General features: G+C 39.3%; 1 protein-coding gene across 4 annotated transcripts in view; it reads right to left on the reverse strand.

Annotated features, from left to right (window-relative positions):
• Window positions 1-59: 59 nt before the first annotated feature.
• HDGFL3 (HDGF like 3) overlaps window positions 60-20,617 on the reverse strand; it is a 41,668-nt gene continuing 21,110 nt past the window's right edge. Inside the window, exons 2-8 of one of the 4 annotated variants that reach the window (XR_005651892.1) lie at window positions 15,843-15,919; window positions 14,188-14,326; window positions 13,677-13,835; window positions 10,066-10,212; window positions 6,081-6,236; window positions 1,226-1,270; window positions 60-847 (exon numbers count right to left, since the gene is read on the reverse strand). Coding sequence is in view for 2 of the 4 variants with exons in the window: in XM_039858455.1 (XP_039714389.1) it covers window positions 1,265-1,270; window positions 10,066-10,212; window positions 13,677-13,835; window positions 14,188-14,326; window positions 15,843-15,919 (528 nt within the window). In the remaining 2 variants the exon portion in view is untranslated. Of the gene's footprint in view, window positions 1,271-6,080; window positions 6,237-10,065; window positions 10,213-13,676; window positions 13,836-14,187; window positions 14,327-15,842; window positions 15,920-20,617 lie in introns of all 4 variants that reach the window. The other 3 variants (XR_005651891.1, XM_039858455.1, XM_039858454.1) reach the window with 3 other exon arrangements.

Genomic DNA, 20,617 nt, shown 5'->3' on the forward strand with positions numbered 1-20,617 from the left:
AAACCTCTAAAACCCAGAGAGTGTATAAAAAGAAAAAGAAAACCCTCACCTGCACTTGATTCTATTGTCAATTTGCTGTTAACAAATTTTGCTTTAATATATGAATTACATTAATACCTCACATTACATATATAAAGCCAAATTACACTAACTTAGTTGTTTACAACCTCAAATCTTACTCCCAGTACACATTCCAATAAATTTATTCTGTAAAAACAATACATTTTTTTGTTTTTGATTTTTTTTTACAGTAAACTTTCAACTACAAACCTCGAATACGCGAAAGATGTTCCAAGGACAAGCATAACAGGATTGATAAAACCCAAAACTGACTAAATGTGTTCTCACAATAGAAGCTGGCATAAAAATAAATAAAATTCTCTATTATCACAATAGCAACAATGTACACGTAATGATGGTTTGTGGATGGATAGTAACTATTCTAGTTCTAGTTCTGAAAGAAAACAACAAATCCATTTTAAAAGTCTATATTTAAAAGTCAATGCTTTGTCTGGTTTCCCATAGGGCTACTGCTGATTCCAGCTTTAAAATGGAAAGTACCCACCTTGAGTGATTCGCTCAAACTGTACTGGCAGTGGGAAAAAATAAATGTTGCCTTTATTTTGGAGTAACACAAAAAGACTCACTGACTTCACATATAGAAACTGAGTTTGAGTACATAACGACATGAGTTTTGAGAAGTATAAGCTGTCAACTAGCTATTTCTAATACAGAATAGATATTTTACAATATGATTAAACTTTACACATGGCCTCAAAACTGAAGGACGATCCTAATTCCATCTTCAATGTGCCAGCATTACGTATCTAGGAATGGTTCCTGGGTTCTGTTATAGAGAGGAAACACGCATCATTGAGTGGTCATTTTTAAAAAATGCGAATTTATGTTTAACTGAGTGTTTGGTGATGGTGGAGTAAAGGCAGGAGAATTGTGAACTTAACTGCCTTGATAAAAGGACCCTAGACATGTATAAGTTTGTGCAAAAATCTTGATAATCCTTAGTGGTTAAGGGCAACTTCATGCAACCAAATAACATGAAATTAAATCAATAACCTTAAAAAAGGCTCAATGTCTTTTTTTTCTTTCCCCAAACACAACAGAGAGGAATGAATAATGCACATACAAACTGGGGCTCTGTCAATGACAACAAGGACTGTGTTGGTTCATATCAAATCCAAGAATATTAGACAACCAAACGCACAACCTTCTGGTGGTTTCTCTTAATATGCAGCATTCACGGTAGTTAGGTCTGTGAAAAAAGAAAGACAACAAACCGTTAGATGACTGAGGATACCAACAATAAAAACTATCCACGCCCGCGCTATACAACTGGACCTTCTGAGGTTCCCACCTGCACTGCAGCACTGGCTACGCCTAGCAACATCAACCAGAGGCTCTGCTTTACACCTATCGATGCAAAAAGCCAAAGGAACCAATAGGACATCTTTAGTGATCCATTAAAAAAAAGACAGGAAAATAAATAAATAAATTCCGCCTAATGTCTGCAGGGCACTGAGTGCAGTAGTGTGCCCTGCAGACAGCAGGCAAACTCTAGGACAGTGTGTTGCCGGGACACATACAGTCAATGGAGAAACAGGTCACGCATCTTTATGAGAACTGTGGTGCCAGAAAGAAAGGCAAGCTGCTGAAAATTTAAAAAGCATTTGGAGTATGTGCAAATTATTCCGTATAATATTTACAACTTAATTACTGTACATATGGCTCATAGAAATGCAAGAGTTGACAAAATCAAGATGTAGAAAAAGAAAAGAAGCTTAGTTTTCTTTTAGAATTTAGATGGCATCCATGTGACAAAGACAACATATTTCCATTTCCTAAAAGAATGGTATTTCAATGTGGGTCTCACTTTAAACTGTGTCAGGTTACATTTTCCCACAGGGATGCTATTTTTGTTTTCTTTATCATTAACCCAAATACATTAAACCCCCTAGTAACGGTCTCAAGGGATGAATGAAAGAGGGAACTCAGGCCCCAAATATTTTTTTCTAAAGACAGCCCGCTTAAGCTCTCTACTTCATTAAAGTGGACGAATGTGTTTGTAAGCACATATGTGCTCACTCGTGGCTATGTTCTCACTTATAGACCCAACATCTATATTGAACTGTACATGATACTGTATATGAACGATTCCAAGACCTCCAAACAGGAAACGCTGCTAAACCTGCCATCCCTTCAAGTGGCAGAAATAGCCATGGTTACTACCAAAATGAGGCCAATCTTAGACAGAAAAAAAAAATCACATTTAAAATCTGTGAACTTGCAAAATGCAGTGCTTAGTGATGCCTAACTATTAACAAATAAAAGAACAAGCTATAAGATTATACTCACAGACTTTGAAGGATTTTCCTTCCTTAGGAGGAGGAAGACATCCATTAAAACAAACTTCTTTAACATGTCTTTTTAGAAATGTTAACATGAAAGGCAATCCTATGTCAACACTGGTAGAAAATTCATAGTAACAACTACTCAATCCATATTGAAGAATATTTTTGGAACACAGTCCTACGCGAGCCTCAGAAAATTATTATTGCCCCAAACAAAGTGAAGGTGGTACTAGAACGTGACCACGATCGTGTGTGTGTGTGTGTGTGTGTGTGTGTGTGTCTGTCTTTAAACAAACTGCTATCAAATGGGTACTTATAAAAGCAAATTATGAATCTGATTTTTTTAAACTTCTCATACCATAATCATTCTATCTGCAGCTATGCATCAAAAAATATCTTGCTAATTCGCAATAGCGTATATTCTGGACATAAGTGCTCTGAGGGTTTGCTAGACAGGGAGTCCCCTGCAAGTGAGCAGCCAGAAATGCTTCTTTGTGCACAGGTTGCGACACCCTGTGCCATGCCACCCCTATATCAGATAGATGGCCAGCTAATCCAATCAGATTCTCTTCTGAGGCATCTGAACATAAGGCCCATGGAAAGGCTGTAGGGCAGCAGTGAGTTGAAGGACGCCCAGAACACAGCAAGCAGAAGTTACAAGGTAGTACTGGTCATAGGTTTTTCCATGGAGCGCCATTTATACTTGAAAAAATGATGACATAAACTATGATTATTCGGACTTGGGTATTGGGCACTTTGTCAAAAATAAATGAAATGAGAGTATTACTTCAAGGAAAACAACCGGCAGTATTTGTTGCCAATGATAAAATTTTAGCTTTTGAGTAAAAACTAGAACTCTGGAAAACTGAAACCTTCCACAACTGACAGCTTTCCAGTATTTAAAGATTTTTCTGACATGATAGGTAGTGACATTACAAATGTGACTTAAAATATTTTATAATGAAATGGATATATTTACAATGAAACATTTGGAAAACATGAATAACTCAGGGAACCAATATTTTCCAAATGAGTAAAAGCTATTCCAAGTGCCAGAGAGGCCAAAGGATTTTAAATTAATGGAATATATAAAAATTATAGATTCCACATTACAACTAACCTTTGAGAAACTACCACTTAAAGAATTGGTGTAATGTCAAAGAAGAATATCTACGATGATCTGAAAAGCCCATTAAAATACTTATATGCATTTTACAACTACCTGAGGCCAGATTTTCTTCATATAATTCAACCAAAATATATCACAACAAACCAAATACAGAAGCAGATGAGAATCCTGATGTTTTCTATTAAACCAGATTTTCCAAGTGTAAAAGAATATCATATTTCTCAAAAAAATTGTTTGGAAAATGCAGTTATTTTTCATAAAAATGTGTTATTTCCATTAAGTAACGAGTTTATTATTATTTTTAAATGAATTAATAAATGTCTTAAAAACTTTGTTTTCATTTCTAATTAAATAAATATCGATAGCCATAACAAATAGCTATAACAAAGCTCTTTGGGGCCCACAATAACCGAAGAGTATTAAAGGGGTCCTGAGACCGACGAGTTTAAACAAAGGAGTAAATGATAAGAAACGAGGCTGGAAAGATAAACTGGGTTTGCAGTGTGAAGGCTGAAATATGCTGAAATAAGGAGTTTGGGCTCGTCTTGAGGACGATGGGGAGACACAAGGAGGCTGCACTACTCAGAAAGAACACACCTGAGTGTGGGCTGGACCTTGTGACCTGCTGCTAATGAACAAAATGGGGCAAAAGTGATGGGATGACACTTCTGAGATTAGATTACAAAAGACAGACTTCTGTCTTGCTAGCCCTCTCTCTTGCTGGTACTTTTTTGCTCGTTCTGATGAAGCCAGTTGCCTAGCTGGAGCTGCCTTATGGAGGGAGTCATGTGCCAAGGAACCACGCAAGGCCTCTGGCCAACAGTTAGTGAGAAACTGAGGCCCTCAGTCCAACTGTGAGGAACGCAGTCCTGTCAACAACCACGTGAATGAGCTTGGAAGAGGCCCTACCCTCTACTTGAGCTTCAAAATGATTTAAGCCCCTGCTATTACTTTAACTGCCGCTTCGGAGAGACCCAGAGACAGAAGACTCAACAAGTTAGGCTTGTCTGGATTCATGATCCACAGAAAATGCTAGATAATAAATGCTGTTTTAAACCACTACATTTGGGGTAATTTGCTTAATGGCCATAGATAACATAGCAGGTCCAAGCCCATCCACGCATGGTGTCCTGGCCACAAAGAGTGACTTATGCTTTACAGCAGCAGGAATCAGGAGGAGAGCTCCAAGCATTCTGGTGCCTGCCTCTCAGGCTTCCACTGTAGGAGTGAGGATGGAGCCAGAGAGCCTCTAGAACTAACAAAGGCCCCAGAAATCTGAGGGGCCCCTTGTAGTACCTTCCTCTTCTTCCCTTACCAATACTCACGACCTCAACACTACCACCTGCCTCGAGACCTGAGCACTGTCTTTGTGACCTTGATCTCTGCGTTACTTCAGCTACCACAGGGTGGGCTCCGAGCACCTGTCACTGCCTGGACTCTCATCCCCAGTCAGCTCCAACACCTCATCACTCAAACTCTCCCACCCGACCCACATGCCTGTCTTCCACGGAGACCTTGGAAGCCACAGTCCACCAACAGCAAATCTCTCACATTTGCAGCTTGCATTTCCAAGATACTCCACTCACCCACGTGCTCCAACTGAAACCCAACTTCCCGTGAGGATAGTGCTGCTGCCTCTCCTGCAACCCCCTGCACTGGCAGCTCTTCTCTCTGCCACGGCTCCTGCACTCCTGGCCCCGGGGGTGCAGAAGCTGTCCTCTTGATCTTTACTACTTATTTCTAAGTGACTGTTCTTTTCCCGTGTTGCCCCGCCCCAATCCTCCTAGGTCTGAATCTCAATACTGTAAACTACTCCCCCCCTCCTTACTGCATCATCTGCAGACTCCCTGGGCCACTGCCCCTTACTCCTTAAGACCTTAGCTCTGGCCCACTGTCATGTGATATCACAACAGCTGGAAAGTCGACATGCATGCAGACTGTCTTTGCAGTACGCTGATCTCTCAGTTACTTGACTCTCTCCTCCAAAGACCTCGTCCTCCACCCACCTCATTCACATGGGTGTTTCTTAGACAAGTGATTCACAACCACTGGGAGTACTTGTGAATACTGTTTTATTTAAGTCACTGTTTTGGGGAATGCAAAATTATGGGAGCATTTTAGGTTGTCCTTAGAACTTGGGGGTTCTATGGCATTCAACGGGCAGGGGCTAAGGGCACTAGATGCCCTGTGCTGTGGAGATGCTCACACGGTGAAGAGCTGTCCCACTCAGAACATCGACAGCATCTGCATTCTGACCAGCTGCACCTGCCGACCCCTCCGTCACTCGATCTGAGCGTCTCACTCTTCTGTCACCAGTTCACTCCTTTGTCTCGTACGCCGATGCCAAGCATTCTCTGATACTCCGAACCCGTCGGCCCCACCCTTCCTTGTGTCCTGCTCCCCTCGCACACGGTCTGGAGCCCGTGGCCCGTGTTGTGATGGTTCCCTTCTCGTACCCGCCCTCTGCTCCCTTGCTGCCAACCGCCTTTACTCCCTGCGCCTCCCTGTGACTGCACGGCCGAACATGCCTGGAGAAGACACACCACCGTCCTGACTGTTCTCACTTGAAATCCATGACCACTGACCTCAAGCGGGCCCTCGCCACTGCCTGGCAATTCAACTTCCTTTCCCAAGTGCGTCCACTCTTCTCTTCTTCTAAGTGACTATTTTATCCCTTCTCCTCTCTCTTGAAACTTCCAATACTTCTTCCTGTCCTCACTCTCAAATGTGGACCTTGTGTCCTAAGAAAATAAAAGTAATCAGATGAGAACTTTGAAAAGCTCTCACCCCAAGTACCCACTTACTCACATCTGTGCCCAAATACTCTGCCTTCCCTCCTGCTTCAATGGATGAACTGAGGTAACCCCTCCAGATGTGCACCACGTCTTATGCCATCCTGCCTCCCAAAGAACTCTGCTCCGGCAATTCTTTCCTACGTTATTATTTTGTGATCACTCCTCATTCACAGCATTCTTACCAGCATACGTGCTGCAAATTCTCCCATAAAGAAAATAAGCCCCTCTTGATCTCCAATCCTGGCCTCAGACTATTAAGTATTTGAAGAGAAGTTTAAGATTAGGCTACTAGCCCTGTAAGATATCAGGACTCATTATAAAACTATTATAATTAAGAGAGTGTGGTACTGACCAAAAACAGAATAAAGAACCCAGAGAGTGGGCCATGGCTATATGACACGTGACCCTGCAGATCAGAGAGGAAAAGAAGAACTATTTAACAGATGGGACTTGTTCAAATGGTTATGCTATGGGCGAAAACACAACAAGATCCTATATCATGCCATATACGAAAATCAATTCCATATGGATTAAACACTAAAATGTTTAAAATGAAACTTTATAATTCTAAAAGGAAATATAGAAGAATATCTTTCTGACCTTGGGATAGGAGTAGATTTCTTAAACAAGACAGAAAGATCTAACCATAAAAAGAAGTTTGATACATCTGACAATAAAAAAATTAAGAAAGTCTGTTCACTAAAAGGTATCATAAACTGCATAGACAAGACTTAGAGAAGACAGCTGCAATGCTTCTGACCACTCACGTTAGTTTAGTTAGAATCCAAAATATATAAAGGAGTCCTACAAATCAATAAGAAAAAAAATGTAATAGGAAATGGGCAAAATACCCCAAATCAAGCACTGTACTGAGAAGGAAACATGAGCAGTCAAAATTATGCTAAAAGAAGCCCAACCTCACTATTAACCAAATAACTGCAAATTAAGACTATAATTTTACATTCACTATACTGGCAAAATTTTAAGGTCTGACAATGCCAAATCATACACTGATGGTGGGAGTGTACACTGGTCTGACTACGTAAGAAAATAATTGGGCATTATCTTGCAAGTTAAAGACCATAATCTCATGACTCAGCACGCCCAGTTCCAGTTTAGACAACCTAAAGAAATTCTTACATATGTGCACTAGGATGCAAATGTGAGAATGTGCACAGCAACACTCTTCATAATTGCAAAAAGCTGGAAACAACCAAAATGGCCATCAACAAGAGATCGGATATATCGATTGCAGTATAGTCGTAAAACTGACTACTGTATAGAAGCAAAAAATGAGTAAATGAGAAATAACCACATGAAGGAATCTTGGAAGCATAGCAGCAAGTGTTGCCATTGTTTAAAAAGCCCCAAAATGAGCAAAATTAGACAATTTATAATTTAAATTTATGTTAGGTATGGACTAAAATTTTGAAAATGAAAGGAAATAATAAATATAACACTAGCGGTCATCACCGGGCAGGAGGAAGACAGGATGGGGAAGAACATGTAAAATACATAAAATTATTGTTATATTTTAGTTTGTCGGCTGAATGGTAGAGTCGCTGATACTCAATACAATATTATGTTTATTACTTTACATTTATATTACATATATTTTTGTATGTAACAAATATATTATTAAAAACAGGTGAGAAAAGGATGCTCGTTCGTACTAGCTGTGTGACCCCGGGCCCATCCTCTCAGCCTGTTTCCCCAGCTCCAGAACGGGGACAGTATCTGACACCTACCTCCCGGGGTCTGTGTGAGGATTAAATGAGATACTGCGCCAACGGCATTAGCACAATATATGGCACATCACTGAACTGTTAGCCGACACCACTCGACTCTCCTCCTAGTGGCACCTATTTTCTGAGGTGCTTTCAAGATAGTCAAGTAGAAATGGTATCATTAACATTTAGAAAAATGAATCTGCAACGAGGGGAAACAGAAGGGGAAGTCATCAGTAATACCTAACAGCTGAAACCACGTGAGTGGATGAGACACAGGGCGAGATTTCACAGCAGAAGTGCGCCCAGACAGACCACAGAGAGGAGTTCCAAACAGAGACGGAGGGAACGGGGAAGAAGCAGGAGACACCGGAGACCTGGAGGCAGAGCCGGGAGAAGAAAGTGGCGGATGGTATGAAATGCTGCAGAGGCAAAATGAAGACTAAAGGAGACACTGGATTTGGCGATGATAGGATCACTAGGGACCTTTACAAAAGCAGTTGCAGTGAAACGGTCTAAGGAGAAACAAGAGAGCAGTGGGTTAAGGCAGGAGTAGGAGGTGAGGACACGGACACTGGGAGAAAAGAGAACTCTTAAGGAGTTTAGAGATGAAGAGAAAGGTGAAAGAGCAGGACGCGTGGTGGGAGGAAGGCATCTTTAAGGTTAAGGGAGACCAATCATCTGTGTAGGCAGAGGGGGAGGAGCCAGGAGATGAAGTGCAGGAGAGAAAGGGGATGACTGGGCGTGGCCTCAGAGAAAGTAGGAAAAGATGATGTTCGGGACCCTGGCAACAGAAAGGTACAGATTAGTGCTTCTCAAACTGTAGTGTGCACATCAGTGACAAAATACGGATTCTGATTCAGTAGGTCTGGGGTTGGGCCTGAGATTGTTCATTTCTTACAAGCTCCCAGGTAATGCTGATGCTACCTGTCCACAGACCACACTCTGAATAATGAGGGTGCAGACTATCTCCTCTTCTGTCACTGGAAGTGCAGCTAGAAACGAGCCTGGTAGTGACAGGGAGAGACGCTGTGGGAGGCACCTGGGATGAAGGGAGCAGGGAGGATAAAAGAAAATCAAATGAGTCCAGTATTCAGGCCCTCAGTGACAACTACTAGTAGGTCTGCGTCTTGAGAAGGCTGCAGGCAAAAGTAATGATAGAGGACTATTTAGTGGAGAGAGGTCTAGAGAATAAAGATAGGCAGACAGAGTAAAGCTGAGCGGGGTGAGAGAAATAAGGGAGCAATTAGAATCCTGACGATGTGGGACGATTATGGCAACTGGATGGGGGGAGCTGAGAGGTAAACAGTACTGACAAGAAAAGGCAAGAACTCAGCTGACGCCAGAATTTAACAGAAGACTAATATTATTTCATGGGTTATTGTTTTTAAATGATTTGCCACTGTCAAGCTAGTCTTCATAGAGAAAAGACTCACGGAAAGTGACCAGGAGCAAAATGTGCCTTCACTAACACTTTTGCAAAGGTGTTTTCGCCTGTGATTTTGAAGTTAATAGAGATTAACAAAAGTTAACAAGACTCAAAAGTGGATAAGTTTTCCCCTTGGGTCCTTCAAATATCAATATTCACATATTGTTTGAATATTTAAATACTGGAAGCCCCAAGGGTACATTAAATTACATACCGCTTCTAGGAAAGGAGAAGCAGTGTGAAATACCCTATTTTGAATATGCCATTTATTTTAAAGAAATACAACTGTCAAATTTCGAGGTGGCATTTCATAATTTCAATATTTCACACCTTACTTTAAAGACCCTAGAGTTGCTGAAGTTGGTTTAAAAAAAAAAACAAAAAACTGTTCAGAGTTCCAAACTGACAAGCAGGTGCAATTCTCACCTGACTCTCTCCTCTGTTTGCAGACTCTAAGCATCTAATCGCTTATTCGGGAGTTGTCAGTGGACAGATCTATCAGGCTGAGACTATGTCTCCATTTACAAGGACAGCGTCAGTAATACTGAGATGTAGGTCCTGATTCTGAAGTAAAGAGCCTTCCGAGTCAGGAGAAGGGACTCGACGTGCATCTCCTTACCCCTTCGCTGGTTTTCTGCAAGTCTGAAGTCGTGTTTCTCGTGTCATTGCCGGCGTCTCCGCCCTCAGAGCTGCTTTTGTTTTCCTCTTCTTTGCAGTCCTTGTCATCTTCATCTCCTGGAGATTTCCGGGACTGTTTAGAGGATTTCTATATGTTTAGATAAGTTAAAAATTATAGTCAAAAGTAGAAATCCAAATGCTCAAGCGTAAGTAAGAAATGCAGAAGTAGCTGACCTATGCCTAGTCTTTTCTGGCACGACAACATGCAGTGTGCCAAGGCTGAACTAGGTTACCTGGGACCAATCATTTCACCTCACCGGGCCTCAGTTTAACCAGCTGGAACGAAAGGAGAGGTGGACTAGATGCCTTTTTTTTTTTTTTTTAAGTCCTTTCCAGCAGTGGGATGTAAAAGCAGAAAATAGAGATTCATGTACCGAGAACACTGTCAATGAATAAACACAGCTGGATGGAGGCCAGCTTGGGAAGGCTACAGAGCTGGAAAGCACCCTAACGGTCCTCTTGTCCTTCCCTGTCTTTTTATAGTAGAAATTAAGGTCCAGAGAAGTGAAATGAACTATACAAAATACTACGTTAACATTCACGTTGGCATATCTGTTCAAACTGTTTGGCTAATGGTATACATGGAACGATCCTGAGCAAACTTTTATATAACTAGTTGATATAAACTAACTTAATCTTTTAAATTATGAGTAGTCACTTAAGAACCAAGGCCATACTGGTGAATTAGCTCTTTTTTCCTCATCATCTTGCATTTGAAATTAAGATGAACTCTAGAGGAAGAAAATACACTTATAGTTCACAGCCAGAGCTGGTTTGCAGAACTGCATTAAAATGACCAAAAGCTGGCTCCACTGAACACCTTTAAGAAAGTAAATGTAGCAAATCACTAACAGTTCTTCTGTGAGGAATTTTAAGAATCTTTAAGCACATGGCAAATAAAAGCTAAGGCAAAATCTATTTAGCCAAATTGCTTTTGGTCTTCCAGAAATTAATTAGCAAACGGGAGCATCCTCCAACAATCAATATTTTAAAATGCAGCTTTCCAGGGAGAAAATACCTTCAAGCTATGTGACAGAAGACATAATTTTACTCAGCCAAAACTACCAACTAAGCCAAAATTTCAGTTTAAAATTAGGTCATTTTTACTTTTTACATGAAGGGAAAGCCGATTTTAATAATCCAAACGTGGAGTGTGTAGAGTTAGAGTTAAGGTCAAGCATGACAATATGAAAAGTGAAATACATTTTGTCCTCCTAGTAAAAAAAGTACAATTATTGAAATGCAGCAGCTGCTTTATACAGTAATTCTCAAATAACAGTCCTTGACCTGCAGTTCTTCTAGATAATAACACACAATCCCATAAAATTTATAATGCTTACAAAGGCTACTTATGAGTAACCCTGCGAGTGACTTATATTATAACTGGGTCTACACAGACCAGAATCAGGACATTACTAAGGTTGTGAAGAGTCATACTTAGTATTCTACTAAGAAATCTGGCTGCCAAGCTAGATTTGGAAACCTTGCCAAGCTCTCACTATGCATATTCATCACAGTTCCTTGTGGGCAAAGGACCTCTCGTGTGTCATCGGTGTGCTCTTGAATTGGTTGTGTGTCCACTTGTCATCATTGTTTCTAAGTAAGATTACTACTGGTTTAGCAGCAGCATCCGTTTAGTTTGCTGTGAGGCTCTCTGATTACCCCTACTGTACACAGTAAATAACTTCATGCAACGTATTTTTCACCTATAATTTTCCAGGATCTGTTACGCCTCAAATATGAACCATCCACACACTTACTGCTAAAAGACAGACATAACCTCCCTCACATCTGCTTATGCTATGGCTTTTCATTCTGATTACTGACAGAACTTTGTTTTTTTGTTTCCCAGAAAAATGGAATTAGGTAAGGTAGAGGGGTTGTGGGCCCTTTCCCTTCACCTAACGTATGTAGTCAAAAGTTTGTGAATCATTGGTTTTTTTAGTGGCAAAGGAAAATTACTCAATTTTAAGCAACAGATGTAAATAGATGTATGAGCCCCATTACTTTGGCTCTTCACAATGAGCAATGATCTCATGACATTTAAAAGCCACATATCCATACTACTAAATGCCTAGGGCTACCTTAGATAATTTAGGGTGGTCGGACACATGACGTAGAAGCTTAGCAGGTAATTGTAAATTAATTAAAACATATTCAATTGGGTATTTAAGTAAAGTCCAAAAATCTATAAGAGATTCAGCTTAAAATGTAACTGCAATCAAATATATAGTCTGATGGAGAAAATTCTAATTATTTTGTTGTTATTTGCAAACTTTATCCCCATCCAAAGCAAATACCATGGTTTTCATTTAGGTGCTCAGGAAGTCATACACATTTATACAATTTTACCTGTATGTGATTTAGGTGGATTTTATAGACTGTAAAGCGGAAGGTTTATAGTCTTTGTTTTTAAGGAGTTTCCTAAGTATATTCAGCCACTAAATACCAGAATCTAAATGAAAGTAATTTGTCCAAGTGTTCAGTCGTGTGAAAGACCAAGTGCCGTGAAATCTGTACCAATCTTTGGTCTTCAGAGATCTATTCACCTTGCTTTTAAGGTGAACAGTTTCTACAATCTCATAGTTTTTTCTATTATATTTCTGAATTACTATATGAAAAGCCTAAACTTTCAATCTGTAAATCTAGGATCATATCACTCTTCTGTTTAAAATCTTCAATAAATTATGTTACATTTGGAATAAAATCCGTAGTCCTTAATGTGGCATACAAGTCTCCATTATTCAGTCTCTCTGCCTGCGTCTGCTTCGATCACAGTTCCCCAACCACATCTGCCTTTCAGTTCAGGACACACCAAACGCTGCCCTGCCTCAGGGCCCTGCTGCTCTGCCACATCCTTCGCTCAGGTGTCATCGACTTCTCCATTTCCGAAAGGCCTGGCCACTCGACCTTAAGGAGAAACCCTTCTCTGTCGTTCCCTGCTCCCATTCACTTCATTCTCAATTTATATTTATTTATTATTTGCTTGTTTACTCAGCCCGACCCCCAATCCACTGAATTTTAAGTTACATGAGGATAGGGATGAAGTTGGATTTGCTCACCAGTGTATGCCTAGTTCAAATGTCTTACACAGAATCTGTGACAGGAAATATGGAAAATGAACAAAAGAGCCAAAGCACACTCTTTAAAGCAGAAAGACAAGTAAGAGTATATAAATCTCTTTATATTTCCATTATAGTATACTGAGACGGTCCAGCATAGTACTAGGTCTCCTGTATTCCTGAATTCTTCAGCATTCATGTGGTGGTTATTGCAGGAGGCAGACCAGCTTAGATCCTTGACTAAAGAAAGTCCTCCTCCAGCTGAGAAGGCGGTATTTTGGGAGCCAAATCAGCCCCAAAGAGTCAATAGCCGGTTTCTCTCACATATAAGGTCACCTGTCTTATTCCCTTTGGCTATCCTGCCTCTAAGGATAAGGCTCCACAGAGCTAGTATATTTCTGTGCGCCCAACGAATGAATTAAAAATAATCTGAGACGTTCGAAGACTATGCATGTAACATTAATAACAGTGGGAAAAGTTTCTCAGCAACCTTGGAAGTGTATGACTTTTTCCGTTTTGAGCCGGCTTTCTCATTCTTCCTTTTGCCTTTTCCATCTTCTTCTACTCTATCACCTTCTTCCTCGCTGCTCGCATCTGCAGTATTTCCGCCTTCTCCCTCCGTTTCTGAAGAGCTCTGTTGCTGAATTGCCTAAGAAATAATAGAATATTAATTAACTAATTATATTTTTGAAAAAATAGCAAAGAACATAGACTGTGCAAAGAATCATTCTACATTAATTTGAAAGGGTTCAGCTTACTCTTAAGATTTTCAAAATAAAGGGCTGTCAACCTCAATTTTTCAGTGACTACCTGACTTGAACCCTCTTGGGTAACAGAATTACATTTACTCCAAAATGCTACAGGAGCCAAAAAGAAGTCTGACTTCAAATGGACAGAGGGAAACTTTTAGTACAAAGGACACGTAAGAATGATCCAAAAAGGAATTAAAACCAAAACAAAGAAAGGAGCTACAGCAAGTGACAGGAAACTAAAACCATTACCTGGTATCCAGTGAACTTTACTCCTGGGTTATTTTCTATTTCCCACAATCCTTCATTAAATCCTTTCCGTTTGTTTGACTTTCCAAACTTGTCTTTGTATTCTTTATATGGAAAAAGGTCTTTGGGACCTAGAAATGCCCTGCAGACATACATTAGAAATAGAATTGATACTCTGACCTTCAAATGTAAGATATTTTTTATCTCATTATCGACTAAAGTGTCAACATGTTTTAATAAACAAATTAGAAGTATGTATAAATCCTCTGAGTTAGGTACATATCACAAGATGTTTCATACATATGCTTCAAAGCAGAAAAAATGGATAGCTGGCCACACAGCAAGCCTGGGTCGGGCTATTTTCTAGCAACCTCTTTACCGAAGAAAACATGGTAAGTTGCACAGTCCACAGTGTCTACTGGATAAAAATAAAACAAAAGAAAATGAAACTAACTTCCTGAAAGAAATACAACTATTTCTCATGTGAAGACCAGAAACACATGTCTTCAGGACCCTCTCCTGGCAAGCTTTCTTTCCAGACGAGATGAGAAAGATGCCCGAGTGGCAGAGAGAGCAAGCTAAGATGAAGCTCATCCCAGGCTCTACTGACCCTCTTGTGAATACAGGGGATGACTCTGAATTTGAAGACGTGTAAGATTCCACAATAGTTTTTAGCTTTGCCCCACATTTGAATTTCTATTCCATTTGTGTACTTGCTGTAATTAACCATATATATCCTTAGTATCAAGACTGCCAACTATCCACTAGCATCCATGATCTTCTTTCTTTTATTAATGGGTCACTTCTCCCAACTACAGACTGTTTCCCAGCTTTCCATTACAGCTGGATGTGGCCCTATGACCAAGCTCTTGCCACTGGAATGAATGTGAGATTAAATGATGCATGAAGCTTCCTTGTCATTTCCTTACAAGGAGTTACTTATTCTTCACCTCTTCCCCTTCCCCGCTCCCACTACCTGAAAGATGCAGAGGTGCTGCTTAGCCAGTTTGAGTTTTAAAAAAATTTTTTTTTTTTTTTAGAAATAAGCAAACAAGAACAACACCCTAGGGACAGGACAACATGACAGAGGAATCTGTGTCCCTAGAGCAGAGCACTCCATCCACCTTGCTGTATCTGCCTATCTCTGAATTGTGTTGAGAGAAAGAGACTTCTATATTGTCTGAAAGACCTATCTTTTCAGGTACCTTTATTCAACAGTTTAGTCTGTACTCGAACCAATACAATTAGAAAACCTTAAAAAGGTGGTATGTTTGCTTCAGGGTCCAGTGAATTGAGGGAGCCTGAGAGGATTAATTTTGTTCTGTAAAATATGAATGGAAAAAATTTCTCTAGAAGGGAAATATGTAAGAACCACAAAAGAAATGACTGGGAATGGTAAGGGGACCACCCTAGGACTTAAAAGTGTCCTAAAGGAGACTTCTGGGTGATGCCCAACATTTAAGCAGGAACAAAGACATTCGAAAACAAAATAACTGAACATCTTTACCTTAAGAAAAACATATTATTAAGGTTGGTAATTTTATAGAATTGATTATAACAATTTTAACAACATATAAAATGTTACAGATCATCTAGAAACAACGTAGTCTAGCGGAGTCAAAATAGAGTTGAAACTTTAAGTTGCATGGTTGACTTACGTTTCATGGGTGCCGAAAAAGAAGATAGGGTACTTGTTTGCTGGAGGTTTTACTGCTCCCTCTGGGAGTTCATCAATCTATTAAAGAGAAATTTAAGTTATTAAATATTTAGTTAAATTGTGTAAAATAGCATAAACATGATATAGACATTGTGATAACTTACTGCTAATTTCAAAATAAAATTAATAAAAATCCCAACAGTTTTTCTTTTGTTGAACCTTACAAAATGATTCTAAAGGTCATATCTGGCCCACCACATAGACAGTAACATTGTAAATTGATTATAACCATTATAGTCATACATAATCAGGAGCCAAAACTACTCATTTCCTCCCACTCAATAGAATTACTCCTGAAAACCGATCCTAGTGAAATAATTCAAAAGAATAACAAAAAATCCCAAAGATACACCTTTTCGGGATAATAGCAAATTTTTACACACACACATACACCTAGATGCGTAAACACTGCAAGACAGCAGAATTATGGAAAATTAACTTAATGAAATATTATGCAGTCACTAAAAGATATCATCTCTTGCCTGGACTGCTCCAAGTCTCTCCCTCCACCCATTTAAGCAATAATTATCTTTTAAAATACACATTTGACTATGCCATTTCCTTGCTTCAACTCCTTCTCCAGCTTCTCAGTGCTTATAGCATTCCCAGCTATGAATCTGAAACCTGTGCTTTTTAAAAATAAAAATACTCCAGCCTTTTCCTAGACTTAAGATTCTTACGTACGTCTGAGGTTGGGAATTTCTGATAGGGAGGAGTCTAAATTCCTCAGAATGTCTTGGGAAATATTCCTTGACTCCCAAATCTCCATCTGTAGCCCCAAAACCTTTTATTTAGTCTCCAGGCATGAAATTGCAGACATCTACAAATCATTTCCATTTACAGGTCCTACGAGCAGCTTAAACTGAAGGAAAGGCTACGAACAGGAGAAGAGGCACACTGTAGTGTGGAGAGCAAGAAAAGGGCCTGGAATCCAGTCTCTGGAAATCCACGGGCCTTGTTAACGAACACATGGTGACGGCCTGAGGATCACGGCAACGTCGCAAGTTCATCTCTGAACTGAATGAACCGTGCGCCACAGGGCAGACGCTCTAGTCTCCTGAGAAAACACTGACTTTGAGTCCAGAAATTTGAAGTTAAGTCCTGCTTCCAATTTAAATTGTGAGACCGGAGGGATCACTGACTCTTCTGGGGCCCTGACTTTTCACATCTGTAAAACAAGGTGGCTGCACTAGGTAGCCTCTAGGATTCCTTCAAATCCTGAACTTCCTCGGCTGTCTAAAACTGAACTAATTTCTTTTGAATCTGTTTTTGTTTCCAAACTTAATTATTGGAACATTGTACTCAAGAAAAAATCCTAAACCTTTTTATTATTTTCGCAAGCCCTGTATTGTTTTGCACCAAATTCTACCAATCTAGCTTCTGAAATGTCTCTCAAATTGATCACCATTCCCATTACTAAATTTAGTTCCCTAAATCAAGTTCTCAATGATCTTTTTACAAGGTCATTAAAGCAGCCTTTCAAAATATCTCATCTCCCAGCTTTCTCGTTACCTACCACACAGCTTCTTGTATGGGTTACATTCAGTACTACACCACAAAGACAACTTCACATGAATAACTTCATTCTCAATAAATTCAACACATTATATATGAATAATTGTGGAAATAAACACAACATAAAAATTTCCACATTAACCATTTATCAGTAGTGTTAAGAATATTCATTCTTGTGAAACAGATCTCTGAAAATGAATAATTGTATTTTAAATCGCCAAAAAATAGAACTTAAAATGGAAATGCACATAATTATATATGTGGCAGGCACTGAATTACTAGTTGACATAACACTATCACATCATGAGAAAACTGAAAGTGAACAGTTCTTTAAAAACCTTTAAAAACTTTTCTTCCAAACAAAAACACAACTTTTGGTTAAACTCTTCGATTGCTATGTCATATAACTAATATCTACTGCAGAAGTTGCAAACTGATGGCCATTGGGCCATTTCAGGCCTCAGCCTGAGTTGTCTGGCTCACATAGGGCTTTTTTAAAACTGAATTAGCTACCGACATTTTAAAACAGGAAGATTCACATTAAAATCCAGATCAATAACTTCTGTGAATCGCACACTGAAGACAGGAATAAGCAACACTAAGCTCGCACTTCCACAAGGCAAAAATTAGCTGAAGATGATCGAAGGTTATGTGCGTGCTCTCAAGCTTGTCACACTTCCCATGCCCTCTAGAGGTTATAAACGCTGCTTTCCTTATTTACATGGGTTGCCTGGCCCCTTCAGGTATTTGAGTTCGTGTCCCGTGTAACAAATACTGCCAAGGATAGTAGTAACTGGCCTTACCATCACGCTGGCTCCTCACCAAGGTATTAAATAATGTGTTGACATGCACGCGCACTATACTGAGAGTCTTGTGTTTAATTTTTTGAAAATCATACTTTGACAATTTTGGATTTATTCCAAGTTATTCAAGTGGGTGAGCTTCCTGCACCAATCAGAGCACACCTCCCAGGCTCTGTTCTTTGGCTCTTAGAATGGCTATCAGTGGCAGCAAAACTTTATCTTCAGAGTTTATTTTTCTACTGTTCTTGTTTTCCTGACTTTATGTTTTTACTTTTATTTCTGGTTCGTTGAAATGAATGGTTCTGATTCTGGTTTGCACACAGCCAATGTGTTACTCCTCATAACAGAATGATGGGGACCTATTGTCTTTTGGGTGTGACATGGCAGAGAATCTGGAATCTTGGTCTTTTGGTTTATAGAATATGTCTTGCTTCTACTGAAAAGAAAAGGCCTTTGAGATGTAGATCAGTGGTGCTCTGTGTTCCCTCCAGCCAGTAGCTGAGGTTTTGGACCTGAAGCTGTCAGCTCTGTGTCTACACCTGGGAGCCTTTACCCCTCATCTCCCTTGTGTGAGCTTGAAACGTTTTTTTGCTTCTGGAAAGGGCATTAACAAATGAGACACAAGTTTCTTAAAAGAGCTGTTTCTATTAGTTTATAGATACTAAGAATCACAAAAATCTAATATAAAGGAACATAAGAAGCCTCCAGATATAAGAAAGTGAATGAAGAATACTTTAAATATGGTAGCCTTTTAATTTCTGTTCTTTGCTTAGCTGGTCTGCTTTGCTCTCTGCAGAGACACTCCATCCATTGCAGCCTACAACTCCACAGCCCATGGAGTAAGGCAGTCTCATGCTTCCTAGAAACTTGTCTTCAGAGTTTTCCATCCCTGAACTGTCACCACCAGTGTCACCTAGGGACTCATTAGAAATGCTAGTTCCCAGTCCAGAACCCAGACCCATGACTCAGACATTTGGGGGGTAAGGCCCAAGAATCTGGTTTTGAAGCCTCCAGCTGATTGTGAGATACACTGTGAGACATTATCAGTCTATGGTTCCAGTGGACGGGTTACCATCAAATGCTATAATAAATGTGGTGGCCTTTTAAGAAAAACACTTCTCACAGAAACTTAGCTTAAAAACACTTTTATATAAGAATCCATATTTAAGTAATCAAAGTGAATCCATGAACAAATCTGAACTTATGATAATTAAGGAAAACGTAAAACTTGATAATTCTGACAAACTTTTCTATATCAATAGCAATTATGTTCTGTGGTGTGTCAGATCAAATATAATTTCCATCAGTTAACTTTAAGACCTTGGCCTAATAATAAGTTGATTAATAATCTTAGCATCCTTAAATAATTTCTAAGTAAGACAAAATACAGAACACTGCTCACCAAGTATAGTTTTAACATATGGACGATTTTAATTTTTATGTTATATAGTGGCTATTTTTGCCACTTATGGAAGGTACAGAAAAGATATGTGTATTAGGTATGCTCATAATGTTGCTGGTTTGCCAAAGCCTTTGTGTATGACAGAAATTTCTCAATTATCTAACTGTGTGAAACAGAAGTCAGTTACTTTGGTTAAGTTATAATTGCTATGGAGATTGAGACTATATTAAGAAAACAACAGTGGCACAAAAGTATGATCGTGTATGCAAGGTAACAGGATGCGTTTCTGTTTATTAATGGGAAACATTAGTGTTGTACTTGAGGTACTTAGATTGTTCCAAAATGTGAAAGAAGATAATGAAGGACAAACCCTGAATGCATACTGAAAACTGTAAGTTTGTGAAAAGGGAAATTCATTCGCCTTAGACTATAACTGCAAATAACAGTCTAAAAATATACAATGAAATATTAAAATTTTGCCAAAGCTAACTCAATTTTGATGGATTTATTCATAAGATTAAAAAAAGAAAGCTTCAAAATCCATTAATGTCAAATATTTATTAATATAAAAACCAGAACTTGGTTTTCTCTGTTAAAACAACAAATTGGTCTTACAGTATTGTCTGTTCTTAACAAGATGTGATAAAAGGTTATTCTTCACCCTCTGAATAATCTGCACAGACAACAGAGATGCCACATCTCGCCAGAATAATTGAGAGGACACAATGTACTGAGAACACAGTGCTTTTAACTTCCTGTAGGCTTTTTGTAGGGGACAGGCCAGATGACTTACTGAGGGTCCTCGTGGCTGATTCTGGAGGAGGGGCTTATGGGGAACGTCAATTCATCCCCACTGTACCTGGGGAGAGCCAGGCTCTGACTATTAAAAAAAAAAAAAAAAACCCAGGCTGACCAGTAAAAAATGAAGAATTTGGATTATGATCTTCATATAAAATCTTTATTTAAGCTTCTAGGTTCCCTTCTTTTAAATTATAG

The sequence above is a fragment of the Pteropus medius genome, unplaced genomic scaffold (genome assembly GCF_902729225.1).
Source record: "Pteropus medius unplaced genomic scaffold, Ma_sr-lr_union100, whole genome shotgun sequence".
Lineage (NCBI taxonomy): Eukaryota > Metazoa > Chordata > Mammalia > Chiroptera > Pteropodidae > Pteropus > Pteropus medius.